Here is a 22719-nt window from a genome sequence, read left to right as displayed (position 1 = left end):
CTGGAATTGAACCCAGTGCCTCACACATGCTAGACAAGTGCTCTACCACTGAACTACAATCTTGGCCCCCACCTCAGTTCTTATACACTTTTTCTCACTTGCTTTGCTCAAGATATACTGGGCTTCTGCTTTTTCTTGAAGATGCCTGGACACTCCTACCTCAGGACCTTTGCACTTCATATACCCATGGCAAACACTGAGATGTGTACATAAGATCTCTCTCTAAAAAGAACTTGCTGATCAGTTGCAAAATAGGAAGTTGGGCGATAGCCTCTTGCTTGTTGCCTTTGGGATTTGCCTTATCTTTGGTGTTTGTTCTTTTGGGGAAGCTACACATGGTCATCCAGCTCATCAAGAGTTTGGGGCCGCCAGGCGCAGTGGAGTATGCCTGTAATCCCAGTGGCTCTGGAGGATTGCGAGTTCAAAGCCACCCTCAGCAATTTAGTGAGGCCCTAAGCAACTCAGTGAGACCCTGTCTCTAAATAAAAGACAAAAAAGGGCTGGGGCTGGGGCTCAGTGGTTAAGTGACCCTGGGTTCAATCCCCAGTACCAAAAAATAAATAAATAAATAAAAATTTGGAGGGCCTAGCCAATTCTGCCTATTACAGGATTCCTCAAACGGGCAGTCCTTGTTCTGGAGATCATCACTGGTTTGGCCAACAGTTTGTCAGATATACACTGATGTCTGACAAAAAAATTCATAAGGCTCTTTCTGCTGTCACAACAAGAAAGAACACACTAATGTTTTCCCTAGTTTTCAGGAACTTTTCCAGGAAAGCAGAGAATGATACTTTATAAAGCATATATTTCTTGGCTGGGTTGATGCATTTTCTAGGTGAGCGTTCTTGCAAAAGGGTGGATGTTTATTCCACACAGCATAGCATACAGATGTAGCTCAGACTTGAAGACATACCCATGTTATTCAGGAAACTAAAAAAAGTAGAGTTTTGGACTGGGAGTGTAGCTCAGTGGTAGAGTGCTTGCTTAGAATACTCAAGGCCCTGGATTTGATCCCCAGTACTGCCAAACAAAAAAATCTTAAGTCAGCAAAGTATGTGGCATTTATACTTCTGACTCTGTACTAACAGATTAATGGATCTTTAATGTTTTGTCCCTTGTTGAATACATTTGTCTACTTTGTCTGTTAGGAAATCATGTATTGCTAGCCCTTGGTATTCACAGGTTCCACATGCATAAGTTCAAACAACTAATGATTGAAAATATTCTGAAGACAAAATTGCATGTATTGACCATGTTCAAACTTTTGTCATTAATTCCAAACAATACAGTATAACAACTTGCATAGAATTTACATTGTACTAGGTATTATATTTAATTTAGAGATGATTTAAAGCATATATACAGGATGTGCATAGACTATATGCAAACACTACACCATTTTGTATAAGGGACTTTGTGCATAGACTATATGCAAACACTACACCATTTTGTATAAGGGACTTGTGCATCTTCAGATTTTGGAATGGGGGAAAGGGTTTGGGAACCAATCCCTCACCATACTAGCGAGGGCACAATTATCACCTTAGTAATCTGGCTGAGTGACACAGGTCTATAGTCTGTGCTGTTCGAGAGACTGAAGCGGGTGGACCACTTGAGCCTTGGAAACCCAAACCAGCTTGGATAACTTAAAGAACCAGTCACACACACACACAAAAAAAAAAAAAAAAAGAAAAGAAAAAAGAAAAAGAAAAATGAAAGAAAGAAAAGAAAACCGACATTAGCTTTGGAAACAATTATAAATAACCATACCACTATAATACTACCTATAACATGAAAGATCAGTACTATATATAATAACGATATTAGTTGTGCAGACAAGTATAAATGGCTTATAAATTTATCACTTTCTTTTCTGCTCAATGGGAAAATTTTTTAAAATCTGCTATAGAGGAGAGGAGCTTTAAAAAAGAAACTGGAAGAAATCCAATTTCCCCTTTCTTTTCTCCATTCAAGTAAAAGTTGTGGGATCCGTTTTTAGGTTACAGGGCTGCGACCCTCTCGGTGACGATCCGGCTGGCGAACACTTCCGGCTTTCTCGGCTCACAGCCAGCCTGCAGGGTTTTTGATTGCGCGTGCGCAACCACTCCCCCCCCCCCCCAACCTAACCGTTCATAAAATGAAGGTTTAAAATATTCGGAGTACTCTTCCTGGAGCGCCGGTGGCGCCTTCGGTACTCCAAAGAGCCTTGGGATTGGTGGAGCGCGGAACAGTTTCTGGGCTCTGATTGGGTGGCACACCAGCACGTCGCGGCGACTTTGCGTGACGCCTCCAGCACCGCCCCTGCTCCCTGACTGGCCGGACTTCTGACCAGTCAGTAGGCGCAGCGCGCCCTTTGGTTTCGCGAGCTAGTGTTTGCCGCCTCAGTTCCCGCGACCCCAACGTCCCAGAGGCGGGGCCCGGAATCAGCGGAGGCTCTCCTTGGAGTAGCCTCGGTTCTGGCCCAACAAACACACCTCAGTTTTGCAGAGATTGCGGTAAGTGGGGTTTCGTGCTCCTAGTTCCTTTCATGCAGCGGGGAGGGACGGTGGGTAATGTTCCGGGCCCTGTAGTGGGTGGTTTCTGTTCTTGAGGAGCCTGGGGCAGATGACGAAAAGAAATAGGGGGAGAAATTAAATGGACTAGGAATTCTGAGTTCTCGCCTTTGCATTCTTTGCAATATCCGGCCGAGACTCTGATACATATAATAAGGGATCAGTTAATGTTCGAAGTTCGTGGTCTACTGGAAATACTATGTTAACAGCAAGGTGTAAACCATGCTATGTGTGTGAGAGGACACCGTGGTGTCCAGAATATTTCGCAGAGATGTTCGAGTTGGATGATGAAGGGTGACGCGTTTACCAGTGCATTCCAAGTCAAGGGGCAGACTTCGGAAACTGGAGGGCTGCAAGTAGTTCTGTTTCGGATGTAGAATGAGTGGATGGGAACGTGGTTGTAATAATAGGATAGAGTCCCATTGCGAAGGTCCTTTATTCTGTATATAAAGAAGAGCCATGAACTCCTCCCCCCACATGTTTTTATTGGTGCATTCTAGTTGTACATATTGATGGGATTTGTTGTTACATACTCGTAGAAGCACACACTACAACAATATCATATGGCCAGTATCCCTCCCCAGCACTTCTCCCTTCTCTCCGCACCTCCCACTCCTTGCTTGGTCCCTTTCCTCTACTGATCTTCCTTGATTTTTAAGAGATCTACTCCCACTTTTGTTTGCCTTTTTCCTCTCTAGCTTCCATATATGAGAGAAGGATACGAACGACTCTTAACCCTCTGAGTTTAACTTATTTCCTTTAACATAATCGTCTCTCATTCCATCGTTTTTTTTCTGCAGATGCCATAATTTCATTATTATTTAGAGCCATAGACTTTTTAAGCATGAAAATAACTTGATCTGATTTATTCAGATAAACTTCTAACAACAGTGGGAAACTTTTCAGTAAAACTAGTGAAAGCTGATGAAGGGTGGTATGGAAAAGTAATTTATATGGGAAAAGACGGAGAAGACATGAGGATGACTTGATGGTTCTCTTTGATACATGATGGTACCATTTACCAGGGAAGAATATGTTTTGCTAGGAATAGGTGTTTGTGGTTTTAGTTTCAATTTCTTATGTAATACTGTTGGAATAAACTACTTTATGTATGTTTTTTAGAAATTTTTTTTAGTGATATATGGGCACAATACCTCTATTTTATTTGTTTTTATGTGGTGCTGAGGATTGAACCCAGTGCCTCACATTGTGCTAGGCAAGTGCTAAATCACTGAGCTATAACCCCAGCTACTGTATATTGTTTTAAAATGAGAATTGGATCAATAATTTCCATCTTTTCACCCTCATGCACAAAGGAAGAAGAAACAAATATGGAATTTTAAAACACTTCTGTTTAATGAAGGAAATAGAAGCTATTTTGTATACTTTAGAAAGTTATTTTTATTACTCTATATACTGTTATCCATGACAACCAAGTGCTATAGAAGGGTTGTGGTGGGGGGAATATTATAAATATGGTGGGAAGGTCAGTAAAGTATGAGGAGATTTTGAGGAGGAGAGAGGAGGGACAGGAAAGGAGAGGAAATAGGAACTAAACTGGACAAAACTATGCTATGTGCATGTATAACTATACTATAGTGAATTCCACCTTTATGTATACCTATAAAGCACTAATAAATAAATAAGTGGAAGGTAAACCAGTAGTGTAGAGAAAGGAGAAGAAGAGAGCAGGGAGGGAGAATGAGGAACTGGGAACTGAAATGGAATCAATTAAATTCTATGCATGTATGATTATGTCAAAATAAACCCAACTATTATATGCAACTATAATGCACTAATAAAAGAAAAAAACATTAAAAAAAATTTAAAATAAGGGCTGTAGAATTAAAATCTTGCATTCCATAGACATTGCAGATATCTCTAATAGGGACTTTTTAGCCAACCTTACAAGGGTCAATAGGATTTTATTCTTATAGATATTTCCAGCCTCAGATTTTATTAAAAAAGAAAAAAAAGTCTTTTCTAAATGGTTTTTGCACTTATATTAGTAACCCTTCCCTACCTTATCTTGCTTCAGACAATTCCTGTTTGTGGAATTGGAATAATGCACAAAACCTAAAAAAGTATAAGACTTAAAAATATATGGAAAATACTGAACTATAAAGAAAGGGCTATAAGGTCTGTATTTTACTTCAGAAATATTTATTTATTTATTTAAATTTTTTTGGTTCTGGGAATTGAATCCAGGGGTAATTAATAACTGAGCCACATCCCCAGCCCTTTTAAAAAATATTTTATTTAGAGATAGGCCCTCACTAAGTTGCTTAGGGCCTCACTAAGTTGCTGAGACTGACTTTGAACTTGTGATACTCCTGAGCTTCTGGGATTACAGGTGTGCACCTCCACGCCGTGCGCATACTTCAGAGATATTTAGAAGAAGCTATTCAGTGAGCAATTAGAAATGTAGGTTTGAAACTCAGGAAAGATGTGGAAGCTGAAGGTTTGCACACATGGGAGTGAATTAGAATACTAAGAGGGGGCATGCATATGGATCCAAAAAAAGAACACTAATTTTTTTTCAAAGGTATAAGTCAGTTTCTGGGGATACAATATTTATCTTTTATTGCCACAGGACTGAAGGTTCCTTGATGACTTTGTTATAGGCTCGTAAGTTTTCCTCTCTGTAGTAGACTAATAAGGCTTTTGCTAAAAATTTCTTGTATTAAATACTACTTATTCTGTCCAGCTCAAAGCTGAAGTTGATAAAAGATTTTGTGGAAAAATCTGTACTTTCCTTAGTGAATAGATAGATTTTCTTGCCTAACATAAATATTAAAGATTTTGTTGCCTAAAATAAATATTAACACTATTTTATAGGCAGAATGTCTCCACAGAATGAAAATGATCAGCAGAATCTACAAGCGTTTAATTTTATAACTACATAGTTATACTTAGTTAATATAAATAACCTAATTTTGCCTGCAATTTTGTTAAAGTATGGTTAAATCATATTTCTTATTTCTTTAGGATACTGAAGATTTGAAGTTAAGTACATCATTTACAAATGTTATGGAGCCTACATATCCTCTTGCAAGACCCCAGATGAATACCAGGTATAGAAATATTTTTACAAAATGTTTTTTCTTAACTGTTCACATTAACTTAAGAAGATAAGCTGCAAGAGAAGAAAGAATATAATCCTTATCATAAAAATCTGGGTATATAATCCCAGCTCTACCACTTATTAAGTGACTGACCCAAGTTCATTAATTTAAGCCTCTGTTTCTCAGTTGTATAATGGGGATGATAATTGCAAAACAAGAATATTGAGAAGGGATAAATAAGATTACTAAAAGCATCTGGCACATAGTAGGTACTCGGTAAATTATTAGTTACACTCTCTCCATTTATTTCAGTTCCATAAGATATCTCTTATTGATAGGAAATAGTACTTGAACTCCTGAGGCTAAAAATTATATTAGTGTTTGTTTATATCCTAAACAAATGGGAAAGTGGTTGGGTTCTTTTCCTTTTCTAAACACTAATTCCTTGTTTGGAATTATTTCATATTGAATATTCCAGGTTTCCTCAGACTTCTCTATGCCTTTACTAGTAATGTATAGTGAGAAGGAGGAGCTTGCCACCTGTCTTCTGGTTTTCTCAATCTGTCATTACTTTGGGGGTTCAGGCAAATTGGCTTATATTTTCTGGCTCTTTGAATCATTTATTGCTCTTTTTCCCCTAGGGAAGAGTAATTAATGCTGACTTGAATTTTTTTTCTTTCAAACTACACTTATACCCATGGGGTACCTTTATTCTCTGTATTATCTTCCTTTGTGCCAGGTTTTCTTGAAAGACAATAGGAAATATGACCCAAGAAAGCTATCAGATATCTGCCTTAATTTTGGCCCTTCTGTTCTATCCCACTGCCACCTCTTATTCTTTGAATGTTTGTCAACTGCTGTTCTTTGAAAGGTACAGTTGTGTAACAAGGGTCAAATTCATTCCTTATATTCTACATAAGATATTTAATCATATGATTTAAACTCGCTAGTCCTTAACTTTTATTTATTTACTGACCTCTGGTTTTCTGTGATCTCTGGAATTTAGAGTAGCAGTTCTAATTTGTATATGTGTTTAGGAGGGGAGTTAGAGCCCCCTTTTGAGTTTTGATAAAAGCCATGTATCTTATTTCCTAAGAAAAAGCTGTTACATACATACATGCAAATGTTTGCACCCAGTTTCAGGCTGCAAGGTTCAGTTTGTGTCTCTCCTCCCTCCAAAGTCTACCTACAGACTCCAGAGTAAGAAAAAGATTAATAACAACATTTATTGAAGTCTTACTATATATCTGGTGCCAAGCTAAGTGCTTTGCATGCATTATTCTTTTTTTGGAGGGGGGCAGTACTGGGAATTGAACCCCCGGGGCACCCTTCCACTGAGCTACTTCCCCGGCCCTTTTTATTTTATTTTGAGACAGTACCTTGCTAAGTTCAGGCTGGCCTTGAACTTGCAATCCTCCAGCCTTAGCCTCCTGAGTGGCTGGCTTTATAGGAATGTGCCGCCAAGTCCAGTGCATGTATTATTCTTTAATCTTCACAAGAAAACTATGAGATGAGTATCATTATTACCCATACTTTTTTCCCCCCTTAAATGAGAAAAGTGTGGCATAGAGAAACTAGTCAACCCAAAGTCATACAGTTAGTAAGTAATATAGTCAGGATTTAAACCTGACTTCACTTCTTCCCTGTGCTCTGAGTAAGTAAACCTGAATATCATAGGTTGGGCATTAAAGGTACTGTGGACTCCTAAAAGTGAAAAAGAAAGAGCTAAGGCTAAGAGTACTTACAATAAAATAAGAATTATTTTAAGCACTTTATATATATTGACTTATTTAATATTTAGTGTAATGGTAAAGAAGCATTGATACCCCAGTTTAATAAATGAGGAAATTGAGTCAAAGAGAGGTAATTAACTTGAGCAAGGTCACATAGCTTACAAATTTAGACTCCAAGAAGTTAGTTGGTAGACTTCTTGTTTTTTTTCCTCCTCCTTTATTCCCTTACCTTCCTTTCCCAACCAGCCTCCATTTTATGTATTTATTTAGTTTTTTAGCTTTATTTTATTTTTAATTGATATATAATAACTGTACATGTTTATGGAATACAATGTGATGTTTTGAATAATATGTATATATTTCGTATGATTAGCAAATCACAGTATTTAGTATATCCATTACCTCGAACATCTTTTCTTTTTGGTGAGAACATTAAAAATTCTCTCCTAGTTATTTTGAAATATATGCTACAATATTGTTGATAAGTTACCCAGCTGTGCTATAGAACCCCAGAATTTACTCCAACTAAATGTTATTTTGTAGTCATTGATTAATCTCTTCCTAGTCATCTCTTTCCTCCTACCTTTCCCAGCCTCTGATAATCATTACTCTACCAGGTAATTCTGTGAGATCGGCTTTTTCCATTCCACAAATGAGTAAGATCATGCAGTCTTTGTTTTTCTGTCTGGCTTATTTCACTTAAACATAGTGTTCTGCAGTTTCATCCATTTTAGGACAAATGACAGGATTTTTTTTCTTTTTTTTTTTTTTAAACAGTTAAGTAACGTTGCATACCACATTTTCTATATCTGTTGATGAATACTTAATTTGATTACAAATTTTAGTTATTGTGAATAGTACTGCAGTAAGCATAGGAATACAGATAATCTCTTTGAAAAACTGATTTCATTTTCTTTGGATAGTACCCAATAGATTGCTGGATCTTTTTAAATTTATTTATATATATATATATATATATATATATATTTAGTTGTAGTTAGTTGGACACAATATTTTTATTTTATTTATTTATTTTTATGTGGTGCTAAGGATCAGACCCAGCACCTCACACGTGCTAGGCGAGCGTTCTACCACCGCTCAGCCCCAGCCTCAGCCCCAAATTGCTGGCTCTTATGGTAGCTTTATTTTTAATATTTTGAGGAACTCCCCAGGTGTGGTGGCGAATGCCTGTAATCCCAGTGGCTCGGGAGGCTAAAACAGGAGATCTGCAATTCAAAGCCAAGCTCTAAGCAACTCAGTGAGACTCTGTCTCTAAATAAATAAAAAATAGGGTTGGGAATGTGGCCCAATAGTTGAGAGCCTCTGAGTTCAGTCCCTGGTACCAAAATAAAATTTTTTTTTGAGGAACTCCATGCTATTTTCCATAGTGGCCATACCAATTTACATTCCCAACAACCGTCTGTAGGAGTTCCCACTTCTCCATAACCATTATAACCATGCCAGCATTTATTTTTTGTATTATTCAGCACCTTTATCCTTTTTTTTTTTTTTTGATTGCCTCAAGCTCATCTTCCTGTCCCTGTAAGAGATGAATAACTGTTCTTTATAAAATTTCTACCAAGTTTGCTTTTCCTTGTGGTTTAATTATAAATTATTTTTTAAAAAGGTTTCCTTCAAGCAAGATAGTACCTTTCCACTTTCCTCCATCAAAGTATGCACTTTGGAACCCAATGCCAATTGGAGATTTCATCTACTTACATCTCAATCACTACAGGTATAAGATGTTTCTCTTTTAAAATCAAACTAGTATAAACATGAGTCATAAAAGGATATGCAAGTAAAGTTGATTACTATGACCAGGTGTAGGTTGAGTGTCCCTAATCCCCAAATCCAAAGTTCTGAATACTCCAAAATTTCCATGAATGCCAACATGGGAAAATTCCACATCTAACTCAAATGTGCCTTGTCACAATAAAAATGAAGACATACAACACAGTTGTATAAAATTGCCTTTATACTATGTGTATGAGACATGTATGAGACGTCTATGAAACAAATGAATTTCATGTTTAGACTTGGATCTCATCCTCACGATATCTCATCTATATGCAAATGGCTCAAAATCTGAAACACTCTGGTCCCAGACATTTTGGATAAGGGACACTCAATCTATATTCATTTTTCTTTACTTTTCCATTAAAAGCTCTTCATGGATAAAAATTTCATCTTTTTGAGGAGTAATCTTAATCTCATAGTTAAAATATTCTGCAAATTTAAAGTTTCGAGTATTGTAGGAGTTAAAAAAATGTGAAATATCATAAAAACAAAAAGTGTTTTTCCTCATACTAAAGCATGTTGTCTTTGGAGGATATTGAGAAGACTGAACTGATTTTAAGTAGATCACATTAGAAGGAATAAATATAAAATATGGTGGTTTTGTTCAGGACCTTAAACAAAAGACATAGAAGTTTATACTTAAAGTAATTGAAAATTGGTTCGTTGATATTTTATACATAAGCACCTACTTATTTAAAGCAGTAGTCTAAGAAGGATGGATTATACTGGGGAGAGCCTAGAGTCAGCTTAGTCATGAGATGGTTTTATATAATCATAGATTTATACCATAGTGGTTTAAGGTATTATAACTGGAATCAGACTGCCTTTAGTCTGAAATTCTGATTATACAACTGATTTATGTGACCTCAGTATATTAAGTATCAAGAATTTAGTTTCCTTATAAAATGGCTACAATACCTATTTCATAGTACCTTTGTTTTTTGTGATGGGTATTAAACCCAGGCCTCACACATGCTAGGCAAGTGCTCTACCACTCACCTATACCTCCAGCCCCTCATAGTTCTCTTATAAAGAATAAATAAGACAGGTTTTGTAAAGCAGCTGACACTGTGCTTACAATAGAAAGTATTCAATAAATGGTATCTATGAAAGTGTAGTAGTATTCAGATCAAGAGGAAAGAACAAAATAAGATGTTTTGAAAAGATTTTATGGCATTTGATGATTGACTGAATAGAGTGACTGAAGGAGAGATAAAAGTAAAAAAAAAGTATTTAGGTTCTAAACTAGTTGGCAGAGAATAGGGGAGAATCTTGTAGAAGTTTAATTAAATATTTGTTAGACTTGTTCATCCTTTTCTCCATGTTTGTTAACCTCTTTTTTCCCGCTGTATCTTTTATGTTTTGAGTAATTTGTTTCTCAACTGTATTAATGTTTTTTTTTTTTAAGATGTTGATGAACCTTTATTTTATTCATTTATTTATATGTGGTGCTGAGAATTGAACCCAGTGCCTCATAAATGCTAGGCAAGCACTCTACACTAGCCATAATCCCAGCCCTACTAATGTTTTTTTTAGCTGTGCTTAGCTGCCATCTAACCTGTTTATTTAGGGTTTAGTTTTTTATTTTTGCTTTTGTTTTTGTAGAACTGGGGATCAAACCCTGAGCCTCATATGTGCCAGATAAACACTCTACCACTGAGCTATACATTAGCCCGTTTAGGTTTTTTAAATGTAGAAGTACATACCATATATGTGAAAGAATGTTTATAATATATATAAACAATATTTTTATATATATCAGAATAACAACAAACAACTATGAATGGTAGGGTAGTACATACCTGTAATCCCATCAACTTGGGAGACAGAGGCTTCTAGGAGGATTACAAGTTTGAGGCCAGCCTCAGCAACTTAGTGAGAACCTGTCTCAAAATAAAAATAAGGGCTGGGGCTGGGGCTCAGTGGCAGAATGCTTACCTAGCATGTGTGAGCCATTGGGTTTTATTCTTAGCACCGCTTACAAAAAATAAATAAAATAAAGGTATGCTGTCCACCTATAACTCCAAAAAAATCGAAACAAAACAAAAATAAATAAAAAATAAAAAGGGCTCAGATGTGGCTTAGTGGCAAAGCACCTTGGGTTCAATTCCCAGTATCAAAACAAATAAACATTCGTGTATCTATACCCAGTTGATTATATAATCCATTGAAATTTTTAAAAATTTTATTTATGTGTTATTTTTATGTGGCACAGAAGATCAAACCCAGTGCTTCACACTTGCTAGGCAAGCATTCTACCACTGAGCTACAGCCCAAGCCCTAATCCATTTAGGTTTTAAGTGAATATATTTTTTACTTCTGTAAGGCTGAATCAGAACTAATTCTATATACTTCCTTTTCATCTGATCTTTTTTCATAGTTTCTTGTTCTTGAATCATATTTTGGTTTCCCTCTTGTATTTCTTTAAATATTTTAATCATTTTATTTTGTATTCAATAATGCTATTATCTGAAGTTCATAGATATTACTATTGTAAACAAATGGATATGACTGTTTCAATCAAACTTTATTTTGTTTACAATAGTATTGTAAGCAATGAGTATAACTTTCCATCAAAAAAAATGGCCTCATAGTTTTGTCAGTTCATGCTCTGGTTCATAAAGTTAACCAAATTCCTAAAGGACAAATACACCTTGTGTATCAGGTTATTATTATTTTAGTTTCCAGGTGGCCCTTTCTACTCCTTGCCTTTGTCCTTGGGATTTCCTGACAATGATCTTTCTGTACATTTTAAAAATTGTGCTTTATGTTTTAGACAGTATTTCACAATGAGGGTTATTTAAGGATATCAAATCCACTATTCATAAAAGACTTGTTATTTTTCAGAAATCCAAAGCTTGTGGTGACTGAAAAGACCCTTCGACTTGCTTACCGTCATGCTAAACAGAATAAAAAAAATGTGCCATGCTTTTTACTTGGTTCTCTCACAGTAGATGAAGGTAATATACTTTAGAAAATTATTTGATGCCTATAGTAGAATTTACATTTATTGATTCAGACAGCTATTGCATATGCTTTGTGTTTTTGTGGGTTTTTTTTTCCTGTATATCAAGGATATGAAGAAAATTGCTCTTCACAGTCTTTACAATCTAGTTGGGTAGAATATATAAACAAGTCATTTTTATATAAAATGATAATATGCTACTGGATGAGCAAAGTGCTTTGCTATAATTAGCAAAGTAGCCTTGTTAAGGTGATTTATGTGTTTAATTAGCATGCTGTAAATTATTATTTTTTTTCTTCAGATGAAGAAGGTGTTACATTGACAGTAGATCGCTTTGACCCTGGTCGAGAAGTACCTGAATGCTTAGAAAGAACCCCTACTGCTTCTCTTCCTGGAGACTTTGTGATCCTCTGCAAAGTTCATACTCAAGGATGTTGTTCAAGAGAATTGATAGTTCATGATGTAGATGACTTCAGTTCAACTTTTAAGGTGATATTGATAACTTTATTATTCTTAATTTAATGAGAATCACATTATATATAGTATGTAGTATTTTAATAAACCCATTAAAATATATTTCTGATTAAATTATTGAGGAGCTGGGCATGGTGGCACACACCTGTAATCCCAGTGACTTAGGAAGCTGATGCAGGAGGGATCACAAGTTCGTGGCCAGCCTCAGCAATTTAGTGAGATCTTAGGAAATTGGCCTTGTCTCAAAATAAAAAGGACTGGAGATGTAGTTCAGTAGTAAAGTGACCCTAGGTTCAAACCCTAGTACCAAAAAATTAAAAAATAAACTATTGTGGGGCTAAAATCCAATTAAATATGGGTTTCTGAGGGCAAGAGTCCTAGGTAGACAATATGGATAACATTCTGGAAGAGGAAGCAGTGGGACCAAGATAAAGTTTAGAATGTGCCCAGGCTAATAGTAAGGGTGTAGATTTTTTTTTTTAAATACCTTTATTTTATTTGTTTGTTTATTTTTTTTATGTAGTGCTGAGGATCGATCCCAGTGCCTCACGCATGCAAAGGATGTAGATTTTTGCTGAATTTGTGGGCAATCAAACTAGAGTATTAATTTGGAAAGTTTATAAAGAGCCTTGATGGTCATGTTAAGGAATTTAAACTTTGTCATATGGGCCATGTAGCCTTTGAAGGTTTCTGAAAAGAGGAAATACTGTACAATCAGGAACCGATTTAACCTGACAGGGCAAACTGACTGAAGTCAGAGAGAATAGTTAAACGGCCATTTCAGTTGCCAGTAAATCTATTAGAGAGGGATCTATTATCGTATAATAAAGCGGTAGCATTAAGACTAGAAAAGAACACAGTAGGCTTCAGCAAATACAGAGGAAGAACTGACTTGATAATTGGGATTACAAGAAAGGAATTGAAAAGAAATCATCTTGCGATTCTATAAAGCTGAATCAGAACTAATTTGCATCCATTTTTTTCCATGCAGTAAATATATATTGGGGGTAACATTACCCATCAAGAGTTTGAAGTGCTGCTAGGACATATAAGTTGGAAATCCATGATGGAGCTTAGAACAGAAGTCTTATTTGCTTTGATATAGTTATTTACTTTATCTTTTTTTTGGTACCAGTATTAAACCCAGGGGTGCTTACCACTGAGCAACATTGCCAGCCCTTTATTTTTTATTTTGAGACAGGATCTTGCTAAGTTGCTTAAGGCCTTGCTAAATTGATGAGGCTGGTTTTGAATTCAGGATCCTGCTCAGCCTCCTGAGCCACTGGGATTACAGGTGTGTGCCATTGCACCCAACTCACTTTTTCTTTTGATTGCTTAGAAGAAATGAGAATTGAAATGTTGCAAATCAAAATTAATTTTGGTTTGCAGGACCATTTTCTTCTTCTTTTTTATATGTGTATATGCACCAGTGTAAGACAAACTTTAAAAATATAAACACAAGGGGCTGGGGCTCAGTGGTAGAGCTCCTGCCTCGCATGTGTGAGGCCCTGGGTTTGATCCTCAGCACCCCATATAAATAAATAAATTAAAGTCCATCAACAACTAAAAATAAACAAGTAAAAAAACAAACACAATTCAGAATTTTTAAATAATTGTATAATATTGATTTTTTTTTAGGCTCTACAGCACCATGTATGTAGCAAAGATTCCTTGGACTGTGGTAAGCTGCTTTTCCTAAGAGCTCATATTACTTCCAGGGAGAATTTGGACAATGTGGATTTTGACTTGCACTGGACAGCTATAACTCTAGCAAATAACTTTAAATGTGTGCCTGTGAAGCCCATCCCCATTATTCCAACAGCTCTGGCAAGAAATTTGAGCAGTAACTGGAATATTTCTCAAGTTCAAGGGACATATAAATATGGGTAAGTAAAAGATATATTATTCTAAATATTTACATATTGATTGTATTAGTATTTTTTTTAACTGGTTTTATTTTTAAAATACATGACAGCAGAATTAATGACAATTCTTATTACACATATAGAACAATTTTTCATATCTCTGTTTGTATATAAAGTATGTTCACACCAATTCATGTCTTCATACATGTACTTTGGATAATGATGTCCATCACATTCCTCTATCATTGCTAACCCTGTATTAGTATTTTTTGAGGATCTCCACATACACAATATATGTGGAGTCAGGTATAATCTGTTAAAATGAAGTTGTTAATTGGTTGGTTTTGGGGGAGGGGTTGTTTTGTTTTTTAGAGTGGGGGGATTGAATCTAGGGCCTCACAAATAATAATAAGCACATGCTTTACTACCAAACTACAACCCCAACCAATTAAGTTTTGCTGAATATAATAAAGCTTTCTTTCAGAGTTGTGCCCACTATTCTACAAAAATTAGTAGTAAAAATCATATTAAAATTAGTTGTGGATCTGGGGATATGGCTCTGGTAGAATCACTTGCCTAACATTATCTAAATTATTTTGCCCAGGTTTTAGACAATTTTCTTTCTTCTTTTCTTTCTCTCTTATTTCCTTTCTTTCAACTATAACCTGACTATGAACCTAACAGAGTCTGTTGAATTTATTTGTAATATGCAGTCTTAACTATGAATAACAAGCAATGCAAGTTTAGAAAGAAGCAATTAAATAAAAATTTGTAGTACTCTGGCTTACCAAAATGTCAACTTCTTGAGGGTGGAGTTCCTTCACAAAACTGGAGCAGAAACCTCTCCAGCTTCCTATTCCTTAGTGTCTTAGAAAATGCAAGCCAAAACACAAGCAGAGCTGCTTCCCTGAATCCTCATTTCTTTTATTTATTGTCTACTGAACTAGGTTAGACAATGTAAGCACCCTGTGCTTTAAAGTTTGACCAGAGGTAGTTTGAAAGATTATATTTCTTGCTTCCTTTCCCACTACTCCACCCTAGTTCCTGTTAGGTCTATGGAGGCAAGAATGTTTGCCAAGGTATACTCAACTCCAAGTCTTATCCTCTAAAAATTCTGCTTCAAAAAAGGATGAAAAAAAAATTGTTATCTCTCAACAATTCTCTCTCTCAACAATTCTCAACAAAGTCCCTGAAGTAGCAAGAAAGGCCCCATTTTGACTCCCATATTCTTACCAGAGTGTGCTTGCTGATTGGAGTGGCATAAGTGTTACTGCATTACAAAGTCTTAGAATGATCAAATCGTAATGATCAAAAAATGTTACATTTAATTTCTTTGGAATAATGAAGTGCTTTTCTTTTGGAATTATTCATCTAGGATCCTTTAGCATGCTATTCAATTGCCTATTCCCCTTGCCATCTCCTGTTGAGAATTGTCTATTAAATTTGTGACATTTGTCCTTTTTCCAACCATATTCATTTTTTCCACTCTACTATTTATATTAGGATCCATTATAGAATAGGTATTTGTGTAGGAACTAAAAACAGATTTTTACTTGTACATTAAATGTATTGACATTTAAACACCATGTGCTATATTTAATAGAGGTTTATAAACAGTGCTAGGAAGGCAGTAAGGTATGTCTGAATTGCCTGGGAAAATCATAGAAAATTTAAATTAATTCTTTTAATAGGAATTGGAATTTATCAGGTGGACAAGGTAGGGGAGAATTTTTTTTTGAAGAGAGAGAGAGAATTTTTTTTAATATTTATTTTTTAATTATTGGTGAACACAACATCTTTGTTTGTATGTGGTGCTGAGGATTGAACCCGGGCTGCACGCATGCCAGGAGAGCGCACTACCACTTGAGCCACATCCCCAGCCCCGAGGGGGAGAATTTTTAAAGCACATGTGTCATTGTTGATACATAAGTTTAAACCAATTCCAACTTAATCATCATTGTTGATTAATTTATTATATTTGTGTTTTAGGGTTATTGTAGGAATAAAATATATTATCCCCAGATCCCTCCCCCCCAAATATATATATATATGTATATATTTCATATATATATATATAAAATCAGTGGTACTATTAAGATTTAATATCATTAATGCCATTGTTTTTATTTCTGTGATATAAAGCCATAATAGTAATGTTATCTCTCAACAATTCTGTCTCTCAACAATTCTCAACAATATAGAGATTAGAGATTGAACACAGGGGTGTTTTACCGCTGAACTATATCTCCAGGCCTTATTTTATTTTGAATTCTGGGGATTGAACTTGGCACTCAATCACTGAGCCACATTGCCATCCCTGTTTTGTGTTTTATTTAGAGACAGGCTCACTGAGTTACTTAGCACCTCACTATTGCTGAGACTGGCTTGGAACTCGTGTTCTTCTGCCTTAGCTTCCTGAGCCACTGGGATTACAGGCGTGTGCCATAGTATCTGGCTATAAGTTTTAAGTTACTAAATTTTCTTAATCTTTCCATCTTACCAGAGTCTTTTTTAGATTGAGTTTAACACTTAGAACTGTTTGTGTTTATATATGTGTAAGAGGCAGTTGTCATTTGAATTGTGTCCCCTATCTAAAATATGTTTCATAACTCGAATTGTTCTTTTTAGGTGAAAAGTACATACTTTTAATTATTTTTACATTAATGTCTTCTGTTTAGATATCTTACCATGGATGAAACACGCAAATTGTTACTTTTATTGGAATCTGATCCCAAGGTTTGTTCTCTACCATTAGTGGGAATGTAAGTAATTTACATTTATGAAAATCTTTTCAGCCAAATATGTGTCTAAAATGTATATGATAAGCATGTCAATCAAGTTATACTATGAGTATTTAGATCATCTTACAAAATCACAAAGGCCAGTGTTTTGTTTGTTTTTTGGTATTTAGGTTCACTTAACCACTGAGCTACAACCCCAATTCTTTAGTCCTTTTTATTTTTTGTATTTTGAGATGAGGTCTCACTAAGTTGCTGAGGCTGGCCTTGAACTCTGATCCTCCTGCTTTAGCCTTCTGAGTTGCTGGGATTACAGACATGTTCCACTGGGCACTCAAGCCAGTGGAAGTTCTCTTGTTTGTAGGATTAGCTAAAATAAGATTTTTCCTAGTCTTAGGAAGAATTTCATATATAAAACATGTAAAATTGAATTCTTCTGGTTGAAGTTGAAGACCTAGAAGCCCCATTTCTTCAACCTTCTCTTACTACTCATTGTCCTTAAGGTTCCTTGAAGAACCCAGGGATCAAAATAACACTACTTAAAATTCACTGCCAGGCAGTTTTGCAGAAATTCCCTTTAGTGTTAACGACTCTTTCATTAGAGTTAGTGGTTAATGGCATTTAGATAGACTATTCAAAAAGTTATATTCATTCATTATTTATTGAAAACTTTCCTTATACATAGCATTATATTTGCTACTGTGTTGGGGTTTAAAGCTCCTTCTTAAGTACTTTATAATTAAAGGGAGGTGGCAAACTATTCAAATATTCACACATAGAAAAATAATGATGAAATATATGATTTATTGTGAATTCAGTAGTATAGACAATGAATACCTATTAGTATTTGTAAGAGAAATGATGGGGGAGATTTTCTTATAAAAGGTAAATTCATGTTGGAATTTTACTTGTTTGGATAGTAGAAGAGAGGATTAGTAGGAAAGAGCATCCATGTGAAGGAATGGCATGTGCAAAATTAATGAGAATACACATATGTCTCTGGACCATGAAATCTACTTACAGTCTGTTTGCTACGGTTCTGGTGTAGGCTTTGGGTTATTGATGCCTGAGTACACATTTATTAAGAGCCTTCTATATTTTAAGGCTACCTATATGTGTTACAGCACTTGATTCTCTCAACAAAGTTTTCAGTTACAAATTTTGGTCTCCTCTAATTCAGCCCATTCTTTCCAATCTATACTAATTCATTCTTCCCTCCTCCTCACCTCTATGAACCCTTTTCTCTCTCACATCTCAGGTGGAAGAGGACAGAGAGAAAGAAACATGTACTTGTTTTTCTCTTTTTCTCTACATTTGTAGATACATTGCTACAGATGTCTATATATTCTCTAAGTTGTCAGTATTAATTATGAAGCCTTTAATGTATTGCTCGTAAATGTCAAGGGATCTGCCATATTGCCTTGAGAAGGATGTAATCTAAAGTATGTTAATTTGTAAATGATTATGGTTTTAATTTCTTTATTTTTTTCAGTTGGCTGGCTGGAATTATACATATCTACAGTCCTCAGGTTTGGGCTTGCTGCTTGCGATACATGTTCAGTTCTTCTATTCAAGAAAGGCAAGTGATAATTTATTCTGTCATATTTTACTTTGATCTTATCTTTGGTTATAATTTTATTGGTTTCACTTAAAATTCATGTACTGCTTTAATGACTTATAATACTTCTAAATAAGTACCTAAGGAAAACATACCTTATATTAAATGGGAATAAAGCTGAGCAAAAAAGATGAGGTGGCATTATACCTGGGAATTATGAGCAATTTTCTTGCCTCACCACAAAAGATACCATTTTTAGGGTAGGAAAACACCTAGAGATCATCTGTTATAGCATCCTACTTTACAAATAAAGACATTGACTTTCAGTTAGATGAAATGATTTCAGTTAGTTGATTAGAAAAGATTTTGGATTTGTTCCTTTGCAAGTGTTTTATTAAGTTACACTATGCTACTACTAGTACACTAAGAAAAAATACTTGAGATATTTAATTTTCTTCCTAGAACTTAAAGCATAAGTATTAGAATTAACAGGGAAACTTTATGTCTAAATTATCTTCTCTTTAATTTATTTTGTACATGATGCCACTATTTGCTTCTTAGTGTCTTTATCTTTTAATTGAGTCCGTTTGTTATTGTCTATCTGTTAATAGACACTTTTTTCTTGGTACTGGTGATTGAACCCAGAGGCACATTATCACTGAGCTGTATTCCCATTCCTTTTTTATATTTTGAGACAGGATCTTGCTAAGTTGCTTAGGGCCTTGCTAAGTTCTAGAGGCTGGCCTTGAACCTGAAATCCTCCTTTCTCAGCCATATGAGTCCTGTTTGTGCCACCATGCCTGGCTGAAATAGACTTTTTTAAAAATAACTTTTCATTGAAAAGTCAATCCAAGTACATGGCAATGAACTAGATGTATATAAAGATATACAGTAAAAGGAAATCTCCGCCAGACCTCATTTTTAGGGGCAATTATTGTTAAATGGTATCTTGACTTCCTTCCTGAAATATTTAACATGTAGACAAGTGTCACTTTCCCTCAGTCTATAAAAATTAAATCACAATTGAGAGTATTCCATTCTTCCTTTTCTAAATGTTGCTTTTTTTCCCCTATATCTTGGAGATCATTATATCTTAGCATATACAGACTTAATACACATATTTTAACAACTGAATGGTATAAAATATATGTTATGCTTCAAAAAACTGGTCCTTTTGCTTTTACAATAGTAGACTGAACACATTACTCATATCTTTTTGTTTGTTTGTTTTTGGGGATTAAACCCAGAGGCTCTTAATCACTGGACCACATCCCCAGTCCTTTTCATTTTTTATTTTGAGTTAGGGTCTTGCTAAGTTGCTTAGGGCCTCACAAAGTTGCTAAGGCTGGCCTTGAACTTTCAGTCCTTATGCCTCAGCCTCCCAAGTTGCTGGGATTATAGGTATGCACAACCACACCCAGCACTCATACATCTTTGTATGCATATAATAATATATCTGTAGGATAGATTCCTAAAAGTGTTTCTCTGGGCCAAAGAAGATTTTGATATATTTTTAAATTATTGGTAGATATTGTCAAATTCCCTTCTAAAAGACTCTCAATTTATAATTCTTCCAATAGTGTATGAGAATGCTTTTTTTGCCCCACAAATGTAGATATTCATGCAGTACCAACATTGTTCATGGTATTGGGGATAGCAGTAAACAAAATAAAGATCTTGCAGAAATAGGCACTAAACAAAATAAGTAAAACACATTTTTAAAGGTGGTGAGTGCTTTGAAGGAAAATAAAGCCAGAAAAGAGGAAGGATGTGTATATGAATAAAGGTGGCAGGTAGAGTTGCAGTTTGTTGTTGCTAGAGAGATGGGATGAGGGCAGGAGATGAGCTCAGAGATAAGCAGAGGCCATTGTTAAACTTTGATCTTTGCTAATCTAATAGATGGAAATGGTTTTTCCCAGTGTTTTATTACCTCTTATGGGAACTGACTATTGTCTTGAAATTTTTCTTGTAGATTGTTCATTTTTTTAATATTGCTTTGTATTATTGAACTTTTGCTCTTATTTTTCAAACATTCTGCACTTGCTCCCATGCACACATGTGTGTGCTCTCTGTATACATATTAGATATGCTATATATTATATGTGTGTGTATGTGCATAAAATATACATAGCAAAATTTTTCTCAGATTGTCATTTTTTTAAAAAATATTTTATTAGTTGTAGATGGACACAATACCTTTATCTTATTTATTTATTTTTATGTGTTGCTGAGGATCAAACCCAGTGCTTCATACATGCGAGGCAAGCACTGTACCATGAGCTAAAACCTCACCCCAGATTGTCATTCCATTCATTTTGGTTAACAGTATTTTGTCCCAGACTTTTGTTTTTGTTCCTGAGATCATACTTCTCAAATGTTCTACCTCTTAGCTTCACCCTCAGTGTCAGACTTTAAGTCAAATTTTTTTTGGCAGTGCTGGGGAATGAACCCAGGCCTTGTGCATGCAAGGCAAGCACTCTACCAGCTGAGCTACATCCCCAGCCTCGAGTCAAATTTATCAGTCTTTCATCTTTTGTAGAAAGGATTTGCCCTCTCTAAGAGTATTATTGAAATAAAAAATCTTTCCCATTTTTTTTTCAGATGATTTTATAGTTTCTACTTTTTACATTTTTATTTCACCTTTGCAAAAGAATTAGTTCTGTTTGCAGTAAAACAAATGTTTTCAATTTTTTGTTATGATTTAGTATAGCTAAATTTATTATCAATTACTGATCTTACTTTAAATTCATATTAATAGTAAATGCTCAGTAAAATTAATTTTGAATCTCTTTTTTTGTGTTTAGTCTAAAGCATTGGGCGATTTTTTATATCAGAACTCTTAATTACTGCTACAATTTAATTTGTAACTTTACAATATTCTGAATAGTGATTTTAACTGGCCTCAGAATAAGGAACTAAGCAGTACAGGCATTCTGCCTCTCTGTCCTCTGCATTATTTTGTTGGTAGTATAATATCCTCAAGTTATTTTTTTTAATTTTTTAATATTTGTTTTTTAGTTATAGGTGGACACTATATATAGTGTTCACCTATGTATTTATTTATTTATTTTAGTCTTTTATTTTTATGTGGTGCTGAGAATTGAACCCAGGGCCTTGCACATGCTAGGCGAGCGCTCTACTGCTGAGCCACAACCTCCCCCCCCAACAATATCTTTATTTTTATGTGGTGCTAGGAATTGAACCCAGAGCCTCACTCATGGTAGGTGAGCGTCCTGCCTCTAAGCCACAACCCTAGCCCCCAAGTTATTTCTTATTTATTATTTTACAAAGTAGAGATAACTAATAAATACAGTTTAGATGCTTTGGTTTAGTGTATATATATATATTTTTTAAAGAGAGAGTGAGAGAGAGTGAGAGAGAGAGAGACAGAATTTTTAATATTTATTTTTTTAGTATTTGGCGGATACAACATCTTTGTATGTGGTGCTGAGGATCGAACCTGGGCCGCATGCATGCCAGACGAGCGTGCTACCGCTTGAGCCACATCCCCAGCCCCAGTTTAGTGTATATTTTAAGAACCCTTGAGGACTTTACATACATTCATTGAATCATTTAGTGTGACTAATAAAATTAATGTCCATTTTATCAGGGTTTATAGTAGTGGAATATGGTAAACAAATATCCATTTTTAAATGTCTAGGTGAATTAATAATGGCATATCTATAAAATGTAATACTGGGCAATCACTGAAAAAATAAGGTCTGAGGTATAATATAGAATAGTGGCATAGAAAGAGGTACAAAATAGATTGTTTTTAAAAAATAGCATTTGCAATAGTTAGGCCTCATTTTTGTTAATTTATGTAAAATGTTTGTGAATGCCTAAGGTAAAATTCTGGGTGCTTTTTTTTTGAGATAGGGTCTCACTATATTGCTTAGATGGGTCTCTAACTCCTAGGCTCAAGTGGTCTTCCTACCTTAGCCTCCTGAGTAGCTGGCAGTACAGATGTTC

The 22719-nt window shown here is 35.3% G+C and overlaps 1 protein-coding gene across 5 annotated transcripts in view; it reads left to right on the top strand.

Moving 5' to 3' along the window:
• Positions 1-5582: 5582 nt before the first annotated feature.
• Stil (STIL centriolar assembly protein) overlaps positions 5583-22719 on the top strand; it is a 51444-nt gene continuing 34307 nt past the window's right edge. For 2 of the 5 annotated variants that reach the window (XM_026410676.1, XM_026410677.1), the window contains exons 1-8: positions 5583-5626; positions 8978-9085; positions 11995-12107; positions 12414-12601; positions 14225-14267; positions 14409-14472; positions 17130-17213; positions 18682-18768. In XM_026410676.1, coding sequence (XP_026266461.1) covers positions 5583-5626; positions 8978-9085; positions 11995-12107; positions 12414-12601; positions 14225-14267; positions 14409-14472; positions 17130-17213; positions 18682-18768 — 731 coding nt within the window. Of the gene's footprint in view, positions 5627-8977; positions 9086-11994; positions 12108-12413; positions 12602-14224; positions 14473-17129; positions 17214-18681; positions 18769-22719 lie in introns of all 5 variants that reach the window. The other 3 variants (XM_026410674.1, XM_026410675.1, XM_026410678.1) reach the window with 2 other exon arrangements.

Source organism: Urocitellus parryii, chromosome 11 (genome assembly GCF_045843805.1).
Source record: "Urocitellus parryii isolate mUroPar1 chromosome 11, mUroPar1.hap1, whole genome shotgun sequence".
Classification (NCBI taxonomy): domain Eukaryota; kingdom Metazoa; phylum Chordata; class Mammalia; order Rodentia; family Sciuridae; genus Urocitellus; species Urocitellus parryii.
This window is presented reverse-complemented; position numbering and strand designations above follow the sequence as displayed.